General features: G+C 38.8%; 1 protein-coding gene across 2 annotated transcripts; it reads right to left on the minus strand.

Moving 5' to 3' along the window:
• Positions 1 to 355: 355 nt before the first annotated feature.
• On the minus strand, positions 356 to 27,041 carry LOC135676761 (protein translocase subunit SECA2, chloroplastic-like). Of its 2 annotated transcripts, none has more exons than XM_065188278.1 (32): positions 26,757 to 27,041; positions 26,552 to 26,689; positions 26,334 to 26,403; positions 26,119 to 26,183; positions 25,886 to 26,006; positions 23,209 to 23,300; positions 23,009 to 23,074; positions 22,689 to 22,753; positions 22,538 to 22,625; positions 22,373 to 22,438; positions 22,189 to 22,304; positions 21,831 to 21,921; positions 20,961 to 21,044; positions 20,753 to 20,845; positions 20,574 to 20,669; positions 20,392 to 20,477; positions 13,747 to 13,825; positions 13,504 to 13,617; positions 13,134 to 13,229; positions 12,969 to 13,032; positions 12,582 to 12,871; positions 9,664 to 9,719; positions 8,355 to 8,472; positions 8,179 to 8,259; positions 5,730 to 5,809; positions 3,637 to 3,691; positions 3,481 to 3,550; positions 3,207 to 3,396; positions 2,977 to 3,100; positions 1,185 to 1,259; positions 917 to 1,092; positions 356 to 726 (listed from the first exon to the last, which is right to left on the minus strand). In XM_065188278.1, exons 1-31 carry the CDS (start codon positions 26,955 to 26,957, stop codon positions 928 to 930), a joined length of 3,195 nt encoding a protein of 1,064 aa, XP_065044350.1. In that variant the 5' UTR covers positions 26,958 to 27,041; the 3' UTR covers positions 356 to 726; positions 917 to 927. The 2 variants fall into 2 exon arrangements, 1 of the variants encoding a protein (XP_065044350.1); XR_010514405.1 differs by lacking the exon at positions 356 to 726 and adding an exon at positions 2,434 to 2,493 and having other exon boundaries at positions 940 to 1,092.
• Positions 27,042 to 27,047: the final 6 nt, after the last annotated feature.

Consider the following 27,047-nt stretch of genomic DNA (forward strand, 5'->3'; position numbering starts at 1 on the left):
GAGATGCAAACCAACCAGGCATGCGTCTGTCTTGGTAACATGTGGTGTTCAAGCTGGAAGCTTTTGAGTTGCTTCTTGATGTTGATGCATGCTGTCGATACATGGCATGTCTCAGTTGCATTCTATCACCAGGCGACGGTGAGGTATCTATCACCTATCTCGTTTTGACTCGATCGAACATGCGGAGAAAAGGCACCACGTTGTCGTTGCAAGCCAAGGTACATAATCAAGGTACATACTCGATCGAACTATCCTTCTATAGAGGACTTTGGTAAAACTATTTAATTAGTGCAGCACACCTAATCGATGTTACGATGGTAATGGAACAATCCTGTGCCAAGCCCACCCCAAGATATGGCATCGTGCAAGCCATTTTAAAGTTCAGTAGCAAAAATTGTATTAGAGAAACGCTTACATGGCATCCAGCATCAAAATTATGCAGAAACAACAATAACATGGCTCAAATAATGGGGACATACATACAGATGGTGGCAAATTGATGGATTTGTGCCACCACCATCAAGCACCGATGGTAAGACCGTGGCAGTCGATGCTGGGCTAAGCATAGTCTCACTTCCATCACTACTCCTGTGAATAAATTTCCCGAGTGCTCTTATGATCAAAGCCCCAAGTTTACTGCAACTCGATAAACCCCAGCAAAAGAGGCGCACGTGTTCATGCAATAAACACAGCAAAGCAGTCATGTCCAGTGGATACTTTTTCTTCCTGTCCAACAAAAAGAAGTTGAAGCAAAACAAACCATCCGAGTCATAAAGAAGTGCAACACTAAGCTATCAACTGAAGAAAACCAAGGCACACCTGGAAGAATAAAGATTTAAATATACAGTTCTTGCAAAACTGAACTTAATATAACAAAGCATCAGTAGGACAAGGAAGAAAGAATTTACAAACCTACATGTTTGACTTTCAGGGTGTGTACAAGTCAGTGGATTCCATCGGAGATGACCAATAATGGAGTAATGATTCTACAGTCATTCTTCGAGTGGCACTAAGCATTGAGATGAAAAATCGACACCCATCTATTTTATACTCTTCCAGCGGATTTCTGTGCCCGAAGCTCCGGACATTCACCTGCCATACAGTTCTTAAATGTGTCATTTGATGATGTCTTCAAGCAAGTGGAATAGGTGAGATAAAACTTGATTCATGAAGTATAAAGTTACCGCTGAACTGAGCCTGTTCATATTTATCAAATGGTCCCTCCAAAAAGAATCTAGTGTCTTCACAATAACTTCTCTCTGCAATTTGATCATAACAAAATATCAACAAAATGTGCATTTTCCAAGAACAAACATGTAACTCGACCAACAATTGATACGGGTACCCTAATCTGGCTTATGCAAATCATGTAGGTGTATGTACCAAACAGACTCATCCCTACACCTGGCTAGCAGCCTCACTGTGGCAAAACACTGCTGGCCAGTAGCCGAGGACAGGCCATTGTTACCTAGCCGGCACCATCCTGTGAATTGCAAGCCCCCACTGTATCCTTGTTGAAGATGAGTTGAAGTTTTGTATTTTCATATTATATCAGATATTATAAATTAAAATTTAATTAGCCATGCCTAGATTGGCTTAACCATTATAAATTTGGGTTAAATGGATGATTGTGATGTGAGGTATATATCTTAAGGAATCTAAAATTTGAAGGGTCAATATAAGCAATTTCAAGATTAAGGGGGACAACTACACAACTAATGTTAGATATTAGAATAAGAAATTTTTGGTCCAGTAGGTTAACAGAAGAAATTTGTCAATGCGGTAGTGACCTTGGAGGAAGCACATTTTGATGTCTCATTATTTATTTCTACAAAATCTAAGGAACCTTCTGTAACTGCAAAAACACAATATTTCTAAGTTGTGAATCATTTTCAAAACAAGAGAACCTCAAAAATGCTTGTGGCCCTGTCTTATGCAGGCATGACAGCACCCAAGCAAATTTTCATAGAACCTAGAATCCTCAATAGCAACACCAGTATGAAACATACACACATTCTAAGAAACTACATAGTTCAATATTGTGGTTTTCTTAAGCTAAAAATGAATTCTACACAAAACTCATCATCAAGCCCAGTGCAACCAAGACAATTAGCTGTGTGCAAAGACTCGAGATCCAAAACCTAAATTGAACTTTGGTAGAAACTTGGCTAATTGCCTCCATATTAGGAATATTAGGAATATCTAGAAGGAAGAAAGTGACACAAAAAATAATTTGAAATTAATGTAACAGTGGTTTATAAGATGTAAATGACAAATTGTAACAAAAACATTTTTATTTTTATTTTTTAAAATTTAAAATCAGAATGACAGTTTTGCTTTATTTGAAATCATCATTATTTTATGCTGCTTAAACACGACAGTGTTTCACGGACTACAAAAAGTTAAACACTATAGTGCTCATACATAAAGTACCTGAATATGCTGCTAGAACGGGAAAAAAAGAACCATCCGTCAGATAACATTTGCCAAGACCTACCACAAAACGACTCAATCATTTTTCTACTTGATTTTCACAAATCTTTCAGGGTGTAAGCATCACACAAACTCACTAATAGGCCTTAGAAGTCTGATCTCAACATTATGCCAAAACGATATTATGAACTCCACAGCTACAGATACATAACAGTATCACGCTATTCTGGAATTGACATTGAGGACTCTTTCAGTCTTTTTTTTTGTGAACTAGTTTTCTTCATATTATACATCATTGATCCTATGGCGTAAAAGAACTAAAAAGGAAACTGCAACATGAGAGATTTTTCTTAACAAGTCTTGAATAATTTAAAAAAAGCACCTTGGAGTGTGCTAAGCCAGAGATAATATTTTCACAGCTAAAGAATGGAAAATGCTAATTCATGAAAACTGGAAAAATATCATGAATCTAGTACACAAGGCCCAATATGGGGATCTGGGGAAGGTTGATGTCCAAAGTAAAAAAATAAAAAACCATGTTACCTCAATTTCTTGAATGTATGAATCATCATAACCAGAGTCTTGTACAACTTCTAAATAAGAAGCAATTAAAAAGTCTCCAAGATACTTGCGAAGAAGGTTAGTGGTCCCTTGATATCTTCCTTTCCTACATTGTATGAACCACAAACTTTCAAATATGTGTACGTGTAGATATTTGCTGACAAAATTAAGTGAAGTGCATCTTAATGCTGATATTATCTGAAGGAAATTACTTTATTGTCTCATCAGTACAGATACCAAGCCAACGTCTTAAAGACAATATTTTCTTGCGGATTCCTCTGAATGTGTTTGGAGGTATAGGCAAGTTTGGAAGAGAGAAATTTTCCACCTCCATTATACGTAACCCATGAATTTGCTCAAGGGACATCAGTAGTTCCTCTTCCCTGACCTCTGCAAATGATTCTGCAAATTACAAATATTTCTTTTGTCAAAAACTTCCATGCGACATTAGTTTTGAAGTAAAACCCAGATACTTAGTTGCAATACCTGCCAATATGTTTCCGCCAATCTGAATATATTCATCCATGAGTTTCCGCAAACTCCAATTACTAGGATGCTTTACAAGAGGAAGAAGGCATTTAGAACTGATATATCAAAATTCTAGAGATAACTAAGATTCATTTAGTGATTAGGTCGCAATACCTTTTCTGGATCAGCATTTTCAAGGACAATTTCATCAACTACTGCTTGCATGTATCTACAAGGAATTTAAGCATTTAAAACCCCTTGATGGACTAATTGACAATCAAGAGAAAAACTCAAGTCCAAAAGTAGATTTTAAAATAAGAGTTGGGATATGTTTGATCTGAGGCAAAAAAAAATGAAAATTCTCAGCCAATGGAATCTTCAAAATTTTTAAAAAGAAAAAACTATGTGAATAGAAGTGTTGACAATCTGAAAGCCAAAAAAGGCCTCTGACTAACAAGCACAATACAGGATTAACCTATATTACATAATTCTCTACTGGTTGGACATTCTTGCATCAATAAGTTGGAGATAATAATGAAAGAAATCCAATTCTAAACAGCAAAGAAAAAAATTTATTATATGTTCTCTAGGACTATATATATTTCTAATCACAGCTTCCTTGATCATTTTTTTTATTTTCCATGTTCTCTTTTCATTTTTTGCCTGTGCTCAAAAGATTTTTTTTATCGAAAAACAGTAGAATCTTCAATTCAGATGACCATAAAGCTCTGGCACTTTATGTAGATCAGAAATCTACCTTCTGGAATCATGAATCCCCCCATCCAAAGCTTCCATAAGAGTCTTTTATAATTTATGTGACCTTCCTATATGGCATGTGATACATGTGGTATTCCTAATTCCTTGTTACCTCATACAGTATGAGAAACTGTTTTCCCTTCTGTTTTTTCTATTCTTCTGTGTTCTTATTTTCTGATTTATTTGGCATACTTGTAAAACAAAGAACAACCTGAAGCACAAAGAACCTAAATTTATGCAACCTTACCCAGGCAAGCAAGGATGATGTTTCTGAGACCACACCTTATAATCACCTAATTGCAAAGGAACAACCTTACAGTGTTACCAACCCACCCTCTATTTGACACTATGTGAACTTTTCATTTTTTTGCTTTATTTCCACAGTAGGGTTCTTTTATACAATTTATCACAAATTATTAATGAAAAATATATATGGATGTCTACTGACATCTTTTCTTCTGAAAAATAAGAAAACAAAAAACAAACATATTTCTATGCAACTTTGTATAACAGAAAGTAGAGAAAACATGAGGGACAACGTAGCTTGATCTTAAACAGAAAGTAAATGAAACAGGAAGGAAGCAACACAAAGTTTCCAACAGCCCTTATTGAAGAAGAGCTTTGTTAAATGGCAACTGCTTGGACACTGAAAGTTTGGCTGTACCTAGTGGATGTAAAAGCAAAGCACCAGAGACATGCAAAACAAACAGATCATACTCATAACTAGATCATACTCATAACTGTTGGGAGCATCCATACAAAAGGCAGGGTGCAATCATTTGGACACTGTTGGGATCGAGATGCATCTAATAACAAAAAATGAAAATGAAAACATACAGAAAGTTGATTTCTAGATTTGCCAAAGAAACAGGAATGTCAATCAATGTCATTTTCATGATCAATTTAGTGACTTCAAAATTTTCATGTCAACATAAAGTTGGTAAAGAGACTGTTAAGAGGGTGCCAGTGAGGTTTGTATATATTTTCTTGGTTGATGTTACAGTCACAGAAAGATCATGCACAAACAGTCTCTTTGAATTGAAATCAGCAATATGAGAAATCCTAAAAATCCAACAACGATGATGATGCACAAGTTATGAAACAAATGACAAAATCTGCTTATTATTATATCTTTAGAAAATATTCAAATATTATATCTCAAGCTTTGAAAAAAGATTTCTGAACATTCTCCTTACTAATACAGAATAACAAATAAGCACTAAACTAATATAGCACTTCGGTAGTCTCATCATAACATTGTATAACCATGGTACTAAAGGTAATAAACAAACTGAATAAGACATCGAGTTTTACTGTAACATTTCTGCACCCTACGATATAATGTGCTATACTGGCATCCACAGAAAACTAAACAGGCGAGTGAATACATTGAACACAGATAAGCGTTAGTCGAAACACAAGCAAATGTCTCAAAAAGGTGTGCCAGTAGCGTCAATACCATATACACACACACACACATATATATATCCAAGAGAATAAATTAAACTCACTGGAATACTTGTTCACAGCAGCTTTCAGAGCCACCTGCTAATATCAGTTGTCTAAGGCTATAGACATGCTTCCTCTGGACCTATTAAGTCAAAAAACATATGGTTAAAATCAAGGTCTTCAATTTCGAATAATACCGCCCGTATCAGACGGTACGTACTAGTCCGTCAACAAACCGGTACACGGACCGTCTGCTACCGGACGGTATTTTTTATTTATATATATATATATATATATATATGCGACGTCGCATATTTTTTTTAACTTTTATATATAAATAAATCTATATAAATATATATATATAAATAAAAGATTATATATAAAGAAAAATGAGGCGAAGTTGCCTCGCGTGGGGAGAAGAGAGGCGGCGTCACCGAAATGTTTTTATTATATATATATATATATATATATATATCGACGATATATCACTCTGTATACAGTACCATACCGTACCAAGCGAATGTCAAAACTCTAGTATGGTATGATATTTCAATCCTTGATTAAAATAACAAACAAGTAATCAAACACCCAATAGAGAAAGGAAACTTAAAAAGAGTCACAATGCCATAATAAGTGTTTTCCTCAATTGTTCTTCTTTGAAACAATATGAAGGATATATTAACACTAAATTTTACAAGTAAATTTAACCAAAATTGTTAAAGCAGTGTAGAAAAAAATATACTGCTACAGGTACTAACAGAATGAAGTCAAAGATTGTGACCAATTCCTTGTGACTAAGTTCAAAGTTTAATTTATAAGTTGAGTATTTGGTATACTAGCCTATATAGATTTCATTCAACTATGCCATTGACATTTGAGGAACCACTTTGTTAATGAGAAGAGGCATCGAAAATGACCTATTAAAGAAGTGGGTTCTACTATGGAAGCCTCTTGTTTCATCATCATTGTGGACATGCATTAGAATCTAAGTCCAAAACTGGCCAGTGGCCACACCAGTATAGTTCAGTACAGTGTACCAACAGTCAATAGAAGACAGAGAGAGAGCAGGAGGCAAAGGAGCAGGATGAGAAGGAGAAAGATGGCACAGGAGAAGACGATGGAGGACAAGGAGACAACAACATGCGTAAATAGGAGTTTGCAGCAACTGTAGGAAGGAAGCAGAAGCGACACAACAAGGACGAGATGCTAGCGCTGCAACAGGGAGGCGGAGGCAGTGATGCAACAGGGAAGAGGGAGCAGCGACGCAGTAGTGAGAAGATGGTGGTAATGTGATGGATGGGGAGACGATGGTGATGCAATGGAGGTGGAGAGAGAGAGAGAGTGAGTGAGAGAGAACCTGATGGAGAGAGGAGAAGAAGAAGAAGAAGAAGAAGAAGAAGAGAAAGACATCTATCAGCAATACTGTTAAGCCTTTGCCTGATACAGCTCAATATTGGTATGCTTATTGTTCAGTAAGGCCAGTATCGTAAACAAACTAGGCAGTAAGTCTGATTTGAACCAAACCAAGCAAAGGGGGGGTGGGGAGAGAGATAGCCTGATGGAGAGAAAAAGAGATAAGAAGAATAAGAAGAAAGGTAAAAAAACGAAAAACAACTTGCAGCAAAAACCTTAAAGAACTCCAGTTCGGTACCGGTAAGCCTACTGCCAATATAGCCCGATATCAGCCTGCTTATTGCTTGGTAAGCCCAGTATGGTGAACAAACTAGACAATAAGTCTGATTTTGAACCAAATTGGATGAAATCCCTCGTACCCATTGACTCTCGGACCAGTAAATACCAAGAGGAACACAGGAGATTTAACTCATGGTCCTGGGATGAAGCATGGACTTTCTTTTACAGCAACTTGATGGTACCAGGTTATGTCTTGCTGTAACCTTCAAAAAGTTATTTTCTGCAGTTGCCTAACCAGCACGGGAAATTTTCCGAGAAGCATTAAATAACCTTTTCTCATTCATAGGCTCAACTTTAAACCTATTCAGTTCAGCATGTTGTTTTAAAGCAAATATTATATACATATATATATATATATATATATATATATATATATATATATATATATATATATTTATATTTATATTTATATTTATATATATTTATATATTTATATATATTTATATATATTTATTTGAATTTCTTAAGCGTTCAACAAATGAGTCAGAATACTAGTAACAATACTAGAAAAATCTTTTTTATAACCCAACCTAGTAACTTGTAAGCAAGATAAAGAAAACAAGATATCAAAAACAAGAAAGGAAAATGACACCGTTTTGTCATATTTTAAGCATTATATCATTCAGATGTATGGTCATTTGAAATCTGAATAGCTAAATAAAATATTATCAACTTCTGCACAATATTAAGAAAAATCATGTCAAAAAGGGGTTTAGCTTGTTAATAATCAACGAAAACATGATTACAAAAGATCAATATGATTTGTATATAATTATGTTATAGGGTCAATACAAATTTAATGAGCTTGAAAGATCCTACCTCCAGGACTTCATCAAACTCCACAAGACTCTTCCTTATGCCAAAGAAGTACTTCTCTGCATTTATTTGAAGAGCCAAAAGCTGTAAAATTTTTAGTAAATCAGGCAAGCACTGAGCCAGTTGCATTGATTTAGAGCAAAATAACACGACAACGATAGTGATTTAAATGAGAAGACCTGTTTCACAATTGTGTGCCCCTCAATTGGTATATCCTCATTATTTGTTATCTTTGATATGAGTTTCACAGCCCACTCAGTATCAAAATTGAACTTCTGAAACATCTCATCCTGTAAGCTATTCCATTAAACTAGAACTTAGTTTATGTACGGGAGCAAAAAGGACAACACAGAAAAACAAACAGATATAGCAGGTTGGTTTGAAACTTAGTCCAAGCAGAAGCACTTCAACAAAAGAATGTTCAAAAACAAAGGTGTTTATTTTCAGCTTTTCTACTAAACCCCAACTGTGACTTCAGCAGGAAAAGTTTATCTAACATTCAGAACAATTAATTCACAATCTACCTAGATTGACATGTAATAGCACTCATGATTGGTTTTCAAGATCAAAATGATATTTAAACCCTAGATCTATGTTACATCTGTTTCAAGAGAGAAATGAAGTCACATGAACAGCAGGAAAAGAGTCCAAGGTAGAATTAGCATGTCTCCACTGCACTAACATTATTTTCAAAAATTTTAAATGAGGGCACAATGCTAGTCAAACTAAGAGCCATGAAATATTCTTTAGAATTTCATCAACCTTTCTTGCGCCAGTAATTCTGATAGATTTGTCTCTTTCAGTAGTGTATTTATAGGTCTCCAACAGACATGTTCATTTCACCTCTAACAGTTTTCCTTGGTTCATCCTCAATCAAAAGTAGGTTTAATTGTTCACAAATATATGTCCATCTTAATGTATCTTTTCTAGCAACCTTACCATCTTAATTGTATATGTTTCTTTCCTAATCATCATCTAATCTATACACAATCACCCTTATTACTATATATCTTATAGAATGTTCCTTTTAATCTAGGGGGTAACTCAGCAATTACATTACTCTCTACATCCCTCTCCACTTTAATCATTCTCTTTTAACTCTAAAATAAGTATTATGTCAATCTTCCCTACTTACTGAACAGTAGACCCCCAATAATTAAACCTTTCACTTCTAACATATTCCTTTCCATTCATCTTAACTATAACCTTGAATTTTCTGTTAATATTGCTAAAGTTATATTTCATACATTCATTCTCAATTTTAATTGGTCATTAAACCTTGGCTTCTAAAGTTTCTCATTATTCAGGTTAAGAATGCACCCGAACCAATCTCTCACAGATTAAAACAATATCATTAACAAATATATTGCACTATGAAGTTTATCTTGAATATGCAAGTACATCAATTATCGCACAATATATGCAAGGTACTTTGTCCAGTAAGTTGATACTATCCAACAAGAAGATCTATTGTTGACAAAACAGTACCTCACCATAAACCTTGTTGAGCCAGGGTCACCTTGTCGTCCTGCTCTACCACGGAGCTAAAAATGAAAAATATAATCATAAAAAATAATAGATCTTACATGAAGTGTCTCTAATAAAGGTCCAAGTAAATAGAAAGTCAAACAATTAAATTAACTATTCTAGTTAGAGGAAAATTCTTGTGATGACACCAGAAGATATACAAGTATACTGTGATGAGGACAGAAAATTTTGGAGTGTATCTGACTTTTTTTCATCCATGCATAATGACAGTAAATTATTAACCAAATCAGAGTTTAGTTCTCTATTTTTCTTAGACTAGACCTTGCTGAAGATTATTGTTATATATGGATTTTCTTGTTGTGCTTCTTTTGATATTTGATATCAGTTTTGGACCTTAGATATCAAAATATCCACCAAGGTGATATTTATAACTAGTCAATGACTTGACTTGCCAAATGAAAAATTAAAAAAAAAATCCTTCCATACATGATTTTAATTAAATGTTTAACTCTTCTATGTTTTCCTTTTATGGAACAAAATTGCAGTATAATACTGAATGGTACCAAGCCAAGTCATCTGTGCTGGTGCTTGGTAGGTTCAGTAAATACTAATTAATATTTACCAATTCAACCAGTATTTGAAACCTTAATAAGGACCAAATTAAAGTTGCCATACCTTTCTTCAATGTTAGGGACATGAAAGTCATGCCAATATGTGCCTGTGTTGATGCATGCCAGGCCAATTTTTGGTTTGTGCTAACTAGCAAAATCCTTGAGCCTGATGTCATGGTTACAGGCATTTGAAGCCTCCACACAATCAGGCTTAAACTCTTCTCTCTTCCTTTCTGACCTGACATAGACCTAGGAACTACTACATGACTTGTGCCCGAAATTTAAAAAAAAAAGATAAGATGTGACCAAATTTAAGTAATTAAACTATTTAGTGTCCTCTAACTTTGTGATGCAAATATAGCACAATCACCCATTATTTTATATACAATCTATATGCCTATAACTGATTCGACTTGGCAGATCCTGAATTTCAGCAACTCCAGCAACTAAAATTAAGATTTATTTTTTCAGGGGTTTACTTTGGCATCTGATGTCTCTTCAATGTTGTCTTTGGCATGCTTTTCATGCTCTTAGAAAATCATTTGTTCTTCCCATAATATGTTGAAAGCTTCTCCTGCCAAATTATTTTCTCAACTTACAAGACCACACGTATTGTGCTATTAGTTCTATCCCCCTCACCACTTTGTGGGACAGAAGCAACAATGAACGCTCTAAGTTTGGTTTTCAACTCTTTCTTAAGAATACATTTATCTGTAGCTGACCACATAATACCCATATTTCAACTCTTTTACAGCTCACCTTGGTAGCTTATGCAAATCTTAAGGTTTTGGAAGCACTCTCTTGTATCACTTTGAAGCTTTTAGAGAAGATACGGTCCCTTAAGCTGGGAACACGGCACATATTGAAACAGTTCTCAAATGCAAATCCATTAAAACAATACATGGAACTCATATTTACCACCAAGGATAATTCATCATCAAGGATTCCCTACATAGCAATCAAATGCTTTGAGTAGACCACTATGATCAAAGATGATGGCTAAACTGGAAAATTATAAAATTCATGATGACAGGAAGCACGGAATGATTTTTATGGGATTGAGGAAGTTAATGGCCTTGGTCAACAAATGGACATGTTGGTGTTCAGAATTTCAACTAGTTTAAGACTCCTAGCAATGAGAGTCACCAAACATCATTACGCATGATATTCAAAAATTTTGTTTAAGTCAAAGATGTAATACCAAACAAGATGTATACCATGGTTGAAAAGGTTTCGGAACTTATTGACTGGTAAGGTACCTAGCAATGATAGTCACCAAGCATCATTACACATGGTATATTTTGTTTAAGTCCAAGGTGTAATATCAAACAAGATGTATACCTTGGTCGAAAAGGTTACGGTAACCTATTGACTGGTAAGGTACCTACGTATTAAACTGACTCATATTACCTGATATCGTTAAATAAAAAATAACTGATATGTAGCTGTATCAAGCTATGGATTTCTATATCGGTAATTGGTCGAACCGGTAAATATCTACCGATACAAACCAGTCTGACCAATATTTAAACCTTGATACCAAGGTTTAGGGATGAAATAGAAGAAAGAAAAAAACTACGAAGTTGTCAAAACTTTTGGCAGCAAACAAATTTAGCTTATAAAAAAATTAAAATCAGTAGGCAATAAAAAAGCTTGGACTGGAGATTTAAGGTTCCAATATAAGCTAAGAAAAATACCTACTTGCTAAGTCAAGACCATGGATTAAGATTCCAATCCAATGCCAAATCAGCTGATGGCTGGATCAGTATGGTACTAACACAAGTTGATATAATGACACTCGATATGAGTCGATACTCGTCATACCAAAAAAACAAAGAGAGAAGATAGGCAACGAGGAGGCGACGTGATAGAAGGCGGTCATGATGCAGATGACATGGCGATGGCTACAAGGATGAGTAGGAGGTGGACAAGTGAGGAAGAGAAGAAGGATAGGGAGGAGAAGAGGAGGTGATGGAGGAGGAGAAGATGTAGAGGAGGTAGCAGAGGAGAGGAAGGAGGGGAAGAGGGAGAAGAGTAAAAGAAGAAGAAGAGGTGGTGGAGGAGGCGAAGAAGAAGATGAGGTGGAGGAGGGGAAGAAGAAGATGAGGAAGAGGTGGTGGTAGAGGACGAGGAGAAGCAGAAGGATGTTACAGCAATTAACTAATAAGCATGTTATTCAAAATTCCTTATTCTATCAGTACCATAATAACAATATGAAACAAAAGGACGCTACAGCAATTAACTAATAAGTAGAATTTAATACATATAATTAACTTCTTTAGTGATTATGAGATCAGAGCAACTTACTTGATTATCTATTCGGCGAGACTCATGTAATGACGTCCCAATCACATGGAGCCCACCCAACATTTTCACTTCCACCCCTTCATTAAAACAATGTGTTTCACAGTCCTTCAAGACAGCGAGGTAAGCAAGTGCTACTGCAGTACTGAGGGGATAAATCTCTGAATCTTCTTCCAATTGATTATCGAGTCCTTCCATTCCAAGTGATTGACTCATTTGTATGGACTCAGCGATAACAGATTTTGCCTTCCCATATGGCCAATCATTTCGCTTGCTTTTGCACACATGTTTTGCTACAAGACATAATCTCAGGAAGATAAATATACAAATATATGTAAGATAAACATACTATCATCAATGAGTGTGACACAATAAAATCCAAATACTTACCTATAAGTGCAGCCTTCGCAACCAATGCTAAAGATGAGGGTCCTATTTTTATCTTTGAGAAACCCTGTGTGACATTTCCAAAAGTTTTAGAAATAAGAAATATTTACACATAAAAACAAACATGTGCATAGGTAACTTGTATGATAAAGAGGACTTAGTAATCACCTTTTGAGAAATTTGCTCGCCATCATTTTCAACATCTGGAGCCTCTTGTGCCATAAAAGGCAGCAAGTTATCCTCTATTAGTTTTTTAGCAAGCATCTTGAGACAGCAAAAAAGTACTCACTTATAAAGCATAAAGTTTAAGTATCTCCAAGACAATAATAAGCATCTAGTAATACTTAACAACAGACGAGATACTTATGCAGTGGCATTGCATAACAGTTAATGACTACAATAAATAAAGACAACAGACAACCATCTGTCCTATTGTTCCAAAATGGATTATCAGCCTTCGGTCCATAATTTATGAGCTATAATTTGTAAGGTAAGATTTGAGAAGGATATGCACATTGGAGACGAATCATGAGCAGACCTTTGGGTTACCACCAAGAATGATATCAGTGCCCCTGCCTGCCATGTTAGTAGATATTGTAATTGCATATTTTCTACCAGCTTGGGCAACAATTTCAGCCTCCCGTGCAGCATACTGGAGAACAATTATAGACACAGATTATAACATCAAGCACAAGTATAAGCAGAAAAATTCTGCTATAATGTATTTAAGATGAAATATCTAAATAATATGATTATGATAGATCCAAAAATGTGGAAACACCTTTGGCCTTGCATTGAGGACATTATGAGGAATATTTCGGGCTCTGAGAAGATCAGATAAATATTCAGAATTCTCAACGCTGCAAAAATAGAATATGCTACATAAGTTGTTGTTAATAACAACTCCTTTATTTTGGAAACATAAAAACAATAATATAAAAATACAGCAACTTCTTAATAAACAATTAATCTACAAATTAATTGCACATAATAAATCATAATGTATTGAGGACCAAATAGACAAGAACATCTCAAACCTATCATAAGTATGACCTTGCCTGCATGTATATTGCTTCACCATTGGCTTCGTCCAAAACTAAGTTCTTCGAAATAAAATGGCTATTACCTGTGTACCCCTGTTCGTGTCCTTAGTATTCAACAGCTGGGTAGCTCTCCCCATACTGACACGAACTTAGCTGGTTTTGCCTAAGTCGTGCGGCACCCTTGCGTGTCCGTCCGCAAAGGTCAGCCTCCCCGAAGCCTCCCATTGTCCCTTAGGACCACCAAAAGAGAGAACGGGCTAGAGAGAACGCCTCCAACGGGATCCACAAGCAAACATCTCCGAAAAACACTTTATAGACAATGCAAATTACAAACAGACTTTACAAGCTCTGAACAGTGGCACAACAAAGGGTAAAATGGTCCATTACAGACCGAGAAGCTCTCGAGCGTGTCCACATGACACAACCTTTATTTACAAGCCTAAAGAGGCCACCAACCCAACTAAAATGGGACTATTCTGCCTTCGGCCGCCCCTCTACATGTTGTACAAGGCATGAACATGCCAAAAGACACGGACATACATAAGCATTACATCAAACACCCTGTTTCGAAGTTTGTCCGTGACATTCTCCCCCACTTATCCCTTAGACGTCCTCGTCAAAGCCTTTGTGAACACTGCAACTCTTCGCCTTTGCTGAGTCTTCAATCTTCTGCTCCAGCTGCAATGCGCCTCCTGGCTCCCAGCTGCTCTCCGCTGCTGTTTTTGAGTAGTCGAACTTTTGATCCGCCATGTTGCTTCAACTCGCCAATGACTCTGACTCTGGTGTGGGGTTGGCTGAGTTGTGTTGATCCTCGTTGATTCCTGCGGATCCACCAAAATGAAGGAAAAGACCATCCTTACTGCGCCAGTCTCTCAAAAATTCCACATGCTGCTTGAACTGGGTGGATGCTTGTTGGAGCTTTAACGAGCATCGCCTCGCAAACTTCTGAAGTTTTGGGTCCTTCCTCCACAACATCTGCTCATTGACTCTTCTTTCAGTTAGTTGTCACATCCAAGTAGGTTTGCATCGCTTCCGCTTTCGATTGGCATTTCGTTGGGAAATGAAGCGGACAATCTACTCTCAGTAGCACTGATCACCATTGGTGAGGATTTGACAACTGTTGTCTTCCATTCTCTTCGAAGGGTCTTTGAACTTGTGCAGAGCTCCTCTGTTGGATAGATAAGAGAATTGGGGTACTCGGTTTCACCCATTCTCTTAAGAGTTGAGAAGGCAAAGGTTACTTGACTTCGCCCGCCTCCTCGAGGTTGTACTTCATGCATCGAGCTGGTTACTGGCCTTCGCCTGCTCTTTGCTCACACTTCTGAAGCACTTGAAGTGTTTGCACTCCTTGCGTTGAGTTAGCTACTGTGATTCACCTTCTCAATGCCATCGAACTTCTGGAATGCAGGAAGTTTTCACCCCAACTTGGAGTAATTCTCTGATAGATGAGGTCGCCTCTGGGATTGTACCGTCTTCTCCATCAACCCTGCCGCCTACTCCACTGAGTAGCAAAGGTACAGCACCGCGTACTGCTTGCTTCGTTCCTTGGTCGTGCACTCTTGCATGACCCGAAGTCCTTCACTTACGGCTATCTTGATGAGAAACTTGTTGACACCGGTCTTACGAAGTTCCTCGGCCTCTGCCCTTCAGCCTTGTCTCGGTACTTGGAGATTGCCTCTGCATGCTCCACCTCCTCGGCCCCTTTCACGACCAAGCGCTCTCCCTCCGTGAGAGCAAGGGATCAATGACTTTCACGGAAGTCCCGCCTCTGCGGTACCATGGCGCTGCCATGCCCATGGCGCTACTATCCGTCGCCTCGCCTCTGAATCCCTTTTCTTCACAATCAGTAGATATGCCTCCGTGACACTCCTCCGAGTCCACCTCCATTCTAACTGATTGCTTGATTTTGGGTAGCTAAGTCCCTCTGGACTCGTCGTCGCTGCCTCGCCCCTTTCGACCCCCTGCTTCAACACCTCTGTGTTCTCCAAGCAGTCTGTTTGGTCGATGGAAAGACAGACTGCAACTCCCATGCATGGCCTCTGCCATCGCGTTGTAGGGTTTGCACCAATTCTGTTCTCCTTAGCTTCCTTGGTAGCAACGTTCGCTTACTCGACCTTGTCCTCTGACTTGTCGGGCTCCCTTAAGCGAATATGAGCTCTGGAGCAGTCCAACTCTCCAGCTGCTTCGATCATACCTCTGCATGATCAAGTCCCTCCCATGGGACTCACTGGTACTTGCATTCGAACTTTTCCCTTGGTGGAACCCAGCCCCCATATGCTGATGACCAAGGTTTTCATCCGATGCAAAATTTGGTGCACGCCCGGAAGACCCGCCTCTGCGGTACCATGGCCTTCACTCCTTGAATCCATAGCCCTTCTTGCCGTCGTGTTGTTCACCGAAGTGGAGCTTCCAGTAGCTCCCGATCATACCTCCATATGATCTCATCCCTCACGGGACTATGTCGTGTGTGTCACATTGCCACGAACTGTTCCACCACGATCCGCTGCACCATGTCGCCTCCTGGTGACATCTCCATTGCATTCTGATCCTTGTGGAATAAACTCGAATTGTGAACCCTCCATGTGTGGCCTCTGCCAATACATCGCAGGGTCTCCTCCACCTTCGATTTTGTTCGCTCCTTTGGCAATCGACCTTCATCCACCCACTCTTGGGTCACACCTAGATGAAGCACCGCTCTAGGACAGTCCGTCGCCTAGTAGCTCCCGAAGTCCACCGACTTCGCTGTAATTTGTGCACCATTGCCTGGATCCTGGGCCTCTGCCCCTACCAGCACAATCTCTGCTGCGCACCGCTTCCTTCATGGCAACTTCGAATGGCAACACTGTGGCATATTCTTCAAGAGTACCCGCCTCTGCGTCCTCTTGCCCCGTGCTAAAGCCTTCTGAACCCAACTTCGCCTCCGCAAATTGAGTCGCCTTAGTTCCTCCATCAAATGCTTCTCCGAGATAAGGTGCATATGCCCAGAAGCTCCCTTCTTCCTCAGCACCATGTAAGATGAGTCCGCTCCGTCAGAATGAAGGACCCATGGAACAACATGATCCTACTCTTGCCTCTGCAAGAGTTCATGTCCTTGACCTCTGTCTAAGGAAAGCACTGTGCCTCTGCTCCACGTTCCAACTTCTATGCTGGCTCCCTTCATGCGGCTTGGGTACTTCGCCAAGTTACACCCAAGTTGCTCCGCTCCTCGTTTTTGCATTGAGTCAATGGTGGCCCTCGTGCCCACCATTCCACGGGTCAGCCCTCCCTTGAGTCCGATCTCCACATCGACTCCAAGTGTGCCTTCATTTAAGTTGCTTTAGGTCGCTCCCCCACTTGATCTCGCAATGCATCCACCAATGCATTCTCTCGAGCGAGATCATGCGACAACTCCTCGCTGCTTGCTCGGTCCATTGAGCTTCGTGGAGTTGTTGTTTGTGAGGTACTCCTCCTCAACATGTGAAGTCCGTCTCACATGATTCTCCTCTGGAGAGCCGAGACTTATCCCTCCTGGATAACTATCCCGTTGGAGCAACATCTCTCTTCATTTCGGAGACCACCATCCCCTTGGACTACTCCGACCTGCTGAACAAACTATGCATTGTTCTGCCTCTTGCAAACGCACTTGCTAGATTGCGCCTCCACGTCAATACAGCCACCGCTGCACCCCTCAAGGCCTAGCAACATGCTGAACTCGTTGCACACTTCAGCCTCCTCCGGACGTATCCTTCGCATGCCGAAGAGAAAGTTTCAATGCTCCATGGCGCCGAGTCTCGACCGCCTTGGGATGGCCACGAACAATCCATCGTCCGCATACAAGCCCATGCATGAGTACCGAATTCTTCGAGTTAGCAATTCCCCTCACCTTTGTGAGCTTTGCACAACTCTTTCGGTCGCTGAGCAACTCATTCCACTTTGCATGGTCTCGTCCTTTTGCCAAGCGCCTCGCTTGCCTTGAGCACCATCAAGTAAAGTTGTCAACGTTGAGCCGAAGCTCAAACTCAGCCATCCCAACCTTTGTGCGCTCCACATTCTTCCAAGCTTGCCTGTTCTCGTGGTGCCTCTTGCGCGAAGGGTTGGCCATTCCTCTGAATGCCAATGTTAGATGCCCGCTCCTCTGAGCGACTCTTTTCCCTACATCTCCATGCCCGTTTTCCCTCAAACGGTCGCGCGTTGCTGACTGCCCTCAACGCAGCCCCGCTAGGTCCCCCACGTTTGCATGTCAAGTGTTTCTATGAGTGCTTGTCCCGCTCTGATACCATATGACACGGACTTAGCTGGTTTTGCCTAAGTCGTGCGGCACCCTTGCGTGTCCGTCCGCAAAGGTCAGCCTCCCCGAAGCCTCCCATTGTCCCTTAGGACCACCAAAAGAGAGAACGGGCTAGAGAGAACGCCTCCAACGGGATCCACAAGCAAACATCTCCGAAAAACACTTCATAGACAATGCAAATTACAAACAGACTTTACAAGCTCTGAACAGTGGCACAACAAAGGGTAAAATGGTCCATTACAGACCGAGAAGCTCTCGAGCGTGTCCACATGACACAACCTTTATTTACAAGCCTAAAGAGGCCACCAACCCAACTAAAATGGGACTATTCTGCCTTCGGCCGCCCCTCTACATGTTGTACAAGGCATGAACATGCCAAAAGACACGGACATACATAAGCATTACATCAAACACCCTGTTTCGAAGTTTGTCCGTGACAATACGGTGGTTTCTAACCAACATTCTGAACTCCATAACTTCAAAGTGTTTTGTTCATTTGACATATATTTTGCACTAAGCTTTCTTTTATATTTGCATTCCAAAAAGCTTGAATGATATAAGGATTCAAACACTGTAGATAGGCACAATTGTCACTGAAAGGCCAAACTTTAAATAGTGCAGTAAAAACCTGCTAATATTTACACATCTACTTGACTACTTAGGAAGGGCTTAAATCCATTGGGTGACTCTCCAAATGACACAAAAATTGGCAGATCTACCAAGGCACACGTAGGACAACCAACAGCATCCTTTAAAACAAGGTTTGCCGTACCGGACTGTACCACCCGGTACGTACCGGTCCGACAGGCTAGCGGTACGCGGACCGCCCTGTACCGGTCCGCCCCGTACCGAGCACTGTAGTAGTGCACTGTAGCACTGTAGCACTGCTACAGTGCTCGGTACACCTGGGTGTACCGAGCGGTATACCGTACCGTACCGGTACCGAGCCCGGGTCGAAACGCCGGTACGGTACGGTACGGCGAACCTTGCTTTAAAATATGAGAATAGCTAGAAATTTCACCCCTCATAACACAACAAGTCGATTCAATGTGTAACAATTGACATTTACTAGTCCGACAACCATATGGTCCAGTACGATTGGATATTAAAGTGTTATTATTTTTTGGTTAGCACCAGAACTACGGATCATACACTAGTACCATACCAGTCCAGTAGTTTACCAAAAATGGTACCAGACTAATCTAAAACCTTGCACCTCAGCATATGATTGAATGTTACCTCAAGAAACATCTCCTGCTGTCTTAAATGTAATTGAAAATTTTCCATATCTACTGACTCGTGATACTGATTAAGGTTTTCAGCACTCTTAAAACTTTATATAGCAAAACAAATAGTATAATTTCATCACATTCTAAATCCTTATATTAACAAAAACATGTCATGGAATCGACCATTACTTAATGTTTGCGATTAGCACGTTCCACAATTTAACTAGCAACAGATAAAATTAATGAGGCCACTGAGATGGATCCATTAAAACAAGTAGTGACCACAAACCATGCGCATTTTACAGTTACCTTTCAGGTATGAAGACAACTTTTACTACACAATAATCAAAACTAGACAGTACATAAAAGGTAATTTACGATCTCAGTGCTACATGATACTGATTAAGGTTTTTAGCACTCTTAAAATTTTATATAGCAAAACATATAGTATAATTTCATCACATTCTAAATCCTTATAGTAACAAAAACATGCCATGTAATCAACAATTACTTAATGTTTGGGATTAGCACATGCCACAATTTCACTAGTAAGGGATAAAACTAATGAGGCCAGTGAGTTGGATCCATTAAAACAAGTAGTGACCACAAACCATGTGCATTTTACGGTTGCCTTTCAGGTATGAAGACAACTTTTACTGCACAATAATCAAAACTAGACAGTACTTCAAAAGTAAGCCTTTAACAAGACAAAAGTAACCTTTTTATAAATATATTCATAGACTAAGGCCACATTTTTCTAAGGCAATATGCATTTGACAAGATGCTTTTGTCATTTCCTTTTCTTGAGAAGCTGGTACTTCAGAAGCCAGATAAACTGAACACTGCACCACCTATGAATATCAGAGATTGTAATTCTAAGTTTTTACCTTGTCGTTCCAACTAAAACAGGACGACCCAATTGAAACATTGACTCAACTTCTTCCCGCACATATTCCCATTTCCCGCGTACAGTCTGTGACAAAATGAGACCATACCACATAATGAACTTTATTCTGTCATGACGGTCAGCAAAAATAATAAAATCATTAAATATTCTTTGAAGCCTTACTGCAAATGCTTGAATAGGTAAGTCAATTCGAATATTTGGTAAATTTGTGGGGACTTCAACAACAGGCATTTGAAACATTTTCAAGAATTCTTTCTCCTGCAGATGCCAACAGCAGAAATTAGTTTATAAATGTATCCATGAAAATCTTGAATTTATAACAAGCATTACATAGCCCATACTTCAGTCTTAGCAGTCCCCGTCATCCCTGAAAGCTTAGGATAAAGCTTAAAGAGTGATTGATATGTTATCTGGGCCACAACAACCGAATCAGCCTGAAACGACCAGAATGAGTTACTTAGTGATACTATCAGTTAAACCCCAAAGACCATTACCACACAGTTCTTTTCCTTTTTTTCACGTGCAAAGATTTAGAAAATTAAAAGATACCTGAATTTTCAGGCCTTCTTTTGCCTCTACTGCTTGATGAATGCCTTCAGACCATCGCCTTTTTTCTTCAACTCTCCCTGTAAGCTGGAGCATTTTGTTTGATTTATTTACAAAAAAACATTAACAGCCCTTGTAGTTGACATGAAAATGACAATTAGACAGAACACTAGAAAGCAAGCATGGATTTTGCATTTAGATCATTATTGAAACTGAACATTGAGGATCTTCTATGGTATGTTTATCCACCAAAAGTAAAATAAATAAATAATAAATTTAAATTTCTATACTAATTTCAGGTCCCTTGATAATCTATTACCAATGAATGTTGTATCACATACCAGACCGGTACATACTGATCGCTGGTCAGACCAGACGAGTATGTACCAGTCTGGCCACCTGTAAGTACCGGTGTACCAACATATTTTACACCGGTACATACAAATGTTTCAAAGACGAAGGAGAAAAGGAAGGCATAGTGGTGGAAGAGGAGGAAAAAAAGGAGACAGCGGTGGAGGAAGAGGATGTGGAAAAAGAAGGAAGGGGAAGGAAGAAGGGGAGACAGTGGAGGAAGAAGGAAGAAGAGGAAACAGTGGAGGAGGAGGAAGAAAGAAAAGTAAGCGGTGGAGGAGGAAAAAGGAAGAAGAGTAGTTGATGTTCAACTGTTTGCAATGAAAAAAAGTACTTCAGGATTTTGTAAGAAGAAAAAGTATTTTAGCTAAAGCCAGCAATAACCTCGAGCAAATAACATTTTGATATGTATTATAACAAACTCTGAATGAAGCAAGTGTTGCAAACAAATAACTGTATTAGGCATTAAAAAATAGCAGTTAGAGTTTAAATATATCATAATATCACAAAAATAAGTAATACCTCATTTATTATCAATGCTTTCCCATCCCTGACAATGTATTGCACATCTCTGCGGTAAAATTCCTTAGCCTTCAAAGCATTCATTAGAAATCTACAAAATTAGATTTATACAATAAGGTACCAACTGAAAGAACATAAAGAATAAGCATTTTTTTAATTAACCAAAATATGAAACTAGATATGTCCATATCAATGTTTTCATGAACATACAGAGAGTTGTGCAAGACATTACAGTCTTTAACCTACATTTCAAAATAATTAAAGTAAAAAAATTGTCGACATCATAAATTACGGTTGCACTAAATGTAATAGGATATAGAAGTCCAAAAAGAATACAAGGAATCATTATGAAAGACACCTTGCCCATGGATCCTTTTCATCCCACAAGTCATTTGTTTCAAGAACCATCTCCATGAGAGCAACTCCTTCTTCGGTCAAATCCACAGAATTGTCTTTTAACTCGACATTGTAATGCTGCAGCAAAAAAGCAATTCCATCATGGCAAGGTTCAGTTGGCAAACTAGCAAATATAGAGAACATACAATGCCTCGTTCAAGCAGCTCAGCAACTTTAGCAGCGACTGGATATCTTGCAGCATCTTTCCTATCCTAACAGCAAAACACAATAAATTGACATTTTAAATTCAAGTCACTTAGTATTGAAACTGAAATATCAAATAAACATGAAATAGAGATTGAAGTAATTACCTCACCACTGATCAATAATGGGTTTCTTCCTTCATCAATAAGGACAGAATCAACTTCATCAACAATGGCGTAATGAAATGGTCTTGGCCTGCTTTACATATAAGATTAGTTGCTATCATGAATAAAAGAAAGAATTATAAAATAAACATACCATCTCATAACAAGTTGCCTTTTATTTCCTGACAGATTGTCACGGAGATAGTCAAAGCCTAGTTCCTGACAAACATCTAACAGTTGCAAGTTAAAAATAAAAATGCAAGATTAGTCAAACGCCACAATTTGTTGTGGAGAAGTTGAATTAATGATATTTAGTTGCTGCAAGTAGAATCTGCCAAATTCTGAGTTCTATATGAAACAAAGTGAATGAACAGCGGTGATGTAGGTGGCAAAAACAGTGACAACCATCTTGTCCTGGAAGTAACATATAACAAGCTAAAAGTAATACCATAAACCATGTGATCAGTGCTTTACCGAATTATTAGTGTATGTAATGTCACAACAATAGTTGGATCTCCTCTCATCAGCCTTCATGCCCCCCTACAGGTATTTGCAACAAAAATACAGAGGGTTTTTCTTATTTTTCAGATTTGTAATGTCAAAAATCAAATAATGCATAACATAGACTAGACAGACATCAAACTAAAGTCAAACACTTAGAATAAGGAAGATACCTGTATAAGACCCACAGAAAGGCCAAGGAAACGATGAATGCTGCCCATCCACTCAGCATCCCGCTGGGCCAAGTAGTCATTAACAGTCACCACTGTGGACATAGGAAAATTAAAAGAAAAGTTGAGTTTCAAGATAAACTGTAGGTGCATACAATTATAAAAATGGCCACAAAAAATTATGCAGGCATGTTCTATTTGAAAATTTTCCAACAACTGGTTCTAGTGTTGCTTTGAGACATTGAAGCACTCATCTAGATATAACTTAAGCTTGGACATTGGGTGCAATATTCAAAGTCTTGGGTACCAGACTCGTATAGGTCCCTGACTGGATGGGTATAGGTCCGACTCATATCAGTACACTGACACATGGTACACTGGTGCATGTCATAGTACTAAGCGGGGGGAAGGAGGAGGAGAAGGTGAAGGAAAAGCAAAGGAGGATAGGGAGGAAAGGAAGAGAAAGAGAAGGCCAAAGTACCCAGTTGCGGTAGCAAGCAACAAGCGGTGGATGGACCGATACAGTGAGAGAGCTACAAAGTGAGACATGAGCAGAAAGTCTTGCAACTTTTTTGTGTGAGGCTATGAAAGCAAGAAATCCTAAATCCTGTCACCATCTTAGAAAAGATAAACTAGACCGGACCAAGCAAAAAGCCCAAGTCCGCATATTGGTTCAAGGTTGGACTGATAAATACCACCTGGTATGTACCAGGTCCACCTAAAATCTGAAACCTTGCTTAGTTGTCATTTTTGTTGCCCTCCTGTCACAAACGATCGTCACGCACCTGCAACAACTTCGTTCATCGAACCGTTCATCGCTTTTACATACATGTACAGATGCTTGGCAGCATGTTTTGCCTTGGTTTTATGTGTTTTTGCTTGTAAAAATACATGTTCGAACGGGTTGCAGCGCTACAGTGCAACCGCTCGCTGCGCCGGGCAAAACTATCCCAAAATGACTCTGTTTTCGTGTGTCACGACCTATTTTCTGCAGACTGTAGCTGCACGCAAAATGTCAACCATCTCAGCACCCTAGAACCCCCCGGGTGGCACCATAGGGGATGGGGCTTCGAGATAATGTCGGGCGTCGAACAATCTTCACAAGTTCGCATGTTAACTTGACAGGAACTTGCCTTCACGCCTGACACTCAGTGAGCAGTTGTTTGTGGACTTACAACTGTTCGTTCTACCTTTTAAAGTCCTTGTTTTCTCCTTCCTCTCTTTTCTCTCTTGCACTCAAGGTGCTCGCTGAATTGCTTGTAAAGCTTCCCTCTTCGCGAAACATTGGGACTTGTCCGTTGCTCGTTTTTCAAACTAATTAACTTTCTGTTTCGCAAGTCCTTTAGGACCTGTACGAGGTTGCAACTAGGTTGACCCTTTGCAGACGCATATGTCGCAAGAGCGCCTCATGACTTAGGCAATCTCAACTAAGTTCGAGGAGTTTGCGTAAGAGTGTTTCACGACTTAGGCAACTCCAGTTAAGTTCATGACTTTGCCGTAAGGGTGCCCCACAACTTAGGCAATTCCAGCTAAGTCTGTGACACTCTGGTTCATATATATGCTTTTTTATCATATAACAAATATAAAAATGCGAAACAACTATTATGAGAATAAGATGGCAAAAAGTCTAAACTCTAAAGGTTAAACCTTCAAACATAAAAAGGTACAACAATTTACAAATGTTGAGAGATGAAAGCAAAGTGTAATTATATGGATCAAGGTGGCTTTATCTTCTACAGAGCAAGGTAGACAATACCGAATGATATCGCCCGGTACAGGCGGTACGTAACGATCCGACAACATACCGGTACACGGACCGCCCGCTATTGGGCGGAACGAAAAATAATAATAAAATTATATATATATATATATATATATATATATATATATATATATATATATATATATATATATATATATATGTATGTATATATATATGTATATATGTATATGTATATATATATGTATATATATATATGTATACATATATATACATATATATACATATATATATATATATATATTAGAAAAAGGCGACGTTCGACAACGTCGCCTTTTTCAGATTTCATATATATATATATATATATGTATGTATATATGTATATATATATGTATGTATATATGTATATATATATGTATGTATATATATATATATATATATATATATATATAAACGAGGCGACGTCGCCTGGGAGAAGAGAGAGGCGAGTCGTCGAGTTATATTATATTATATATATATATATATATATACCGAATGGTATACCGCTCGGTATACAGTTTCGTACCGTACCGAATGAACGTCAAAACTCCGGTACGGTACGAAATTGCAGACCTTGCTACAGAGTATATTAACTACATACATTTTGTTTATTAAAAAATATGGAAACTATATAAATAGGAAGTAACTACAGGACAACTTGAATTAATAATGTAAATTACTCTATAAGAGGCTAATTAATACATTTTTGGCATAGTGCATCAAAAGAGACTAAAATTTCCATCTTAGAGTCTTAGACAACTTAAAATGCCATGTTGAATATCAAAAAACTCTCATGTTGCATCTTCATTCAAGCATGAAAAGTATGGGAGCTGAACAAATGTGAATACTTCAAGAGTTGAGCTTTGCTACAAACATATGCATATAAATTTCATCACCTGCAACAATAGCTACTAATCATACCGTGAACTCCATGTCCTGTGAGTGCATTCAAATAAGCAGCAAGTGTGGATACGAGTGTTTTTCCTTCACCAGTCTTCATCTCTGCTATACACCCATCATGAAGCACTGCTCCACCAATAATCTAATTGCAGTGTAACAATTGGATTGGAAAACTTTAAGAATTCTCCCACATTTAGCTGTCCAAACCCTTACTTTTAAACAAAAAGAAAGTGTAAGCTACAATGACGAGATACCTGAACATCAAAATGACGCATGCCAAGCTTCCTTCTGGCAGCTTCCCGAACAACAGCAAATGCCTCTGCATGAAACCACAATAATTCCACGATAAAATTGAAGATGGGAATTTTTAAACAGTTATAAGATAAAATCTAGAAATATCAAACAAGAATCCATCAAGACCAACAAAAGAGATGGAGACATGATGACAGAATTTGTGAGAACATCCAACCCGCTTGGATATCAGCTAGAGTTTCTCCTTGGCTCAACCGTTGGCGGAATTCGGCGGTCTTCCCTCTGAGCTGAAAACAATAAAATTCACTGAAACAACCACATAAAATGAATCAAAATTTTATCATTTTGCCAGTTCCACCATATCCTTCCATTACTTTTTTGATTCTATCATGTTTTATACATATTCTTCTTATAAAACATAAAGAAACAGCCAACCTGTTCGTCAGACAGATTCAGCATCTGGAGCTCAAAAGCATTGACAAAGGTAACGAGCCGGTAGTAATCTCGGACGACCCAACTGTTCAGGCTCCAGAGATCCCTCCACTTGGTGCCCTTCAAATGGCCCGCCTTCTCCTGAAACCAAAGAGGACAGCGTCAACCAGCTACAGCCAAACGATGTGGGATCAATCACAGAACGCACCTTTAGCGAGCCCACGAGGGGATTGAGCGAAGGGCTCGCGACGGAAGCGGAAGAAAGAGACGGAGACACGAGGAATCGCCACTTCTCGGGATGGCGAGAGGGAGAACGGACGAGACAGGGGGCGGTGAAGAGAGACGGTTTAGATGGGAACAATTGGAGAGAAAGGAGCGGGTAGGAAGGGAGAGAGAAGCCGGCAGCCATGGGAGAGAAATCGGAGCTTAGGGTTGGATATGGCGTCGATCGATTTTAGTTCACTCTCAAAATTTCCGGTCGGCTTTCAGAGAAAAAAGA

The sequence above is a fragment of the Musa acuminata genome, chromosome BXJ1-6, assembly GCF_036884655.1.
Source record: "Musa acuminata AAA Group cultivar baxijiao chromosome BXJ1-6, Cavendish_Baxijiao_AAA, whole genome shotgun sequence".
In the NCBI taxonomy this organism is placed as follows: Eukaryota; Viridiplantae; Streptophyta; class Magnoliopsida; order Zingiberales; family Musaceae; genus Musa; species Musa acuminata.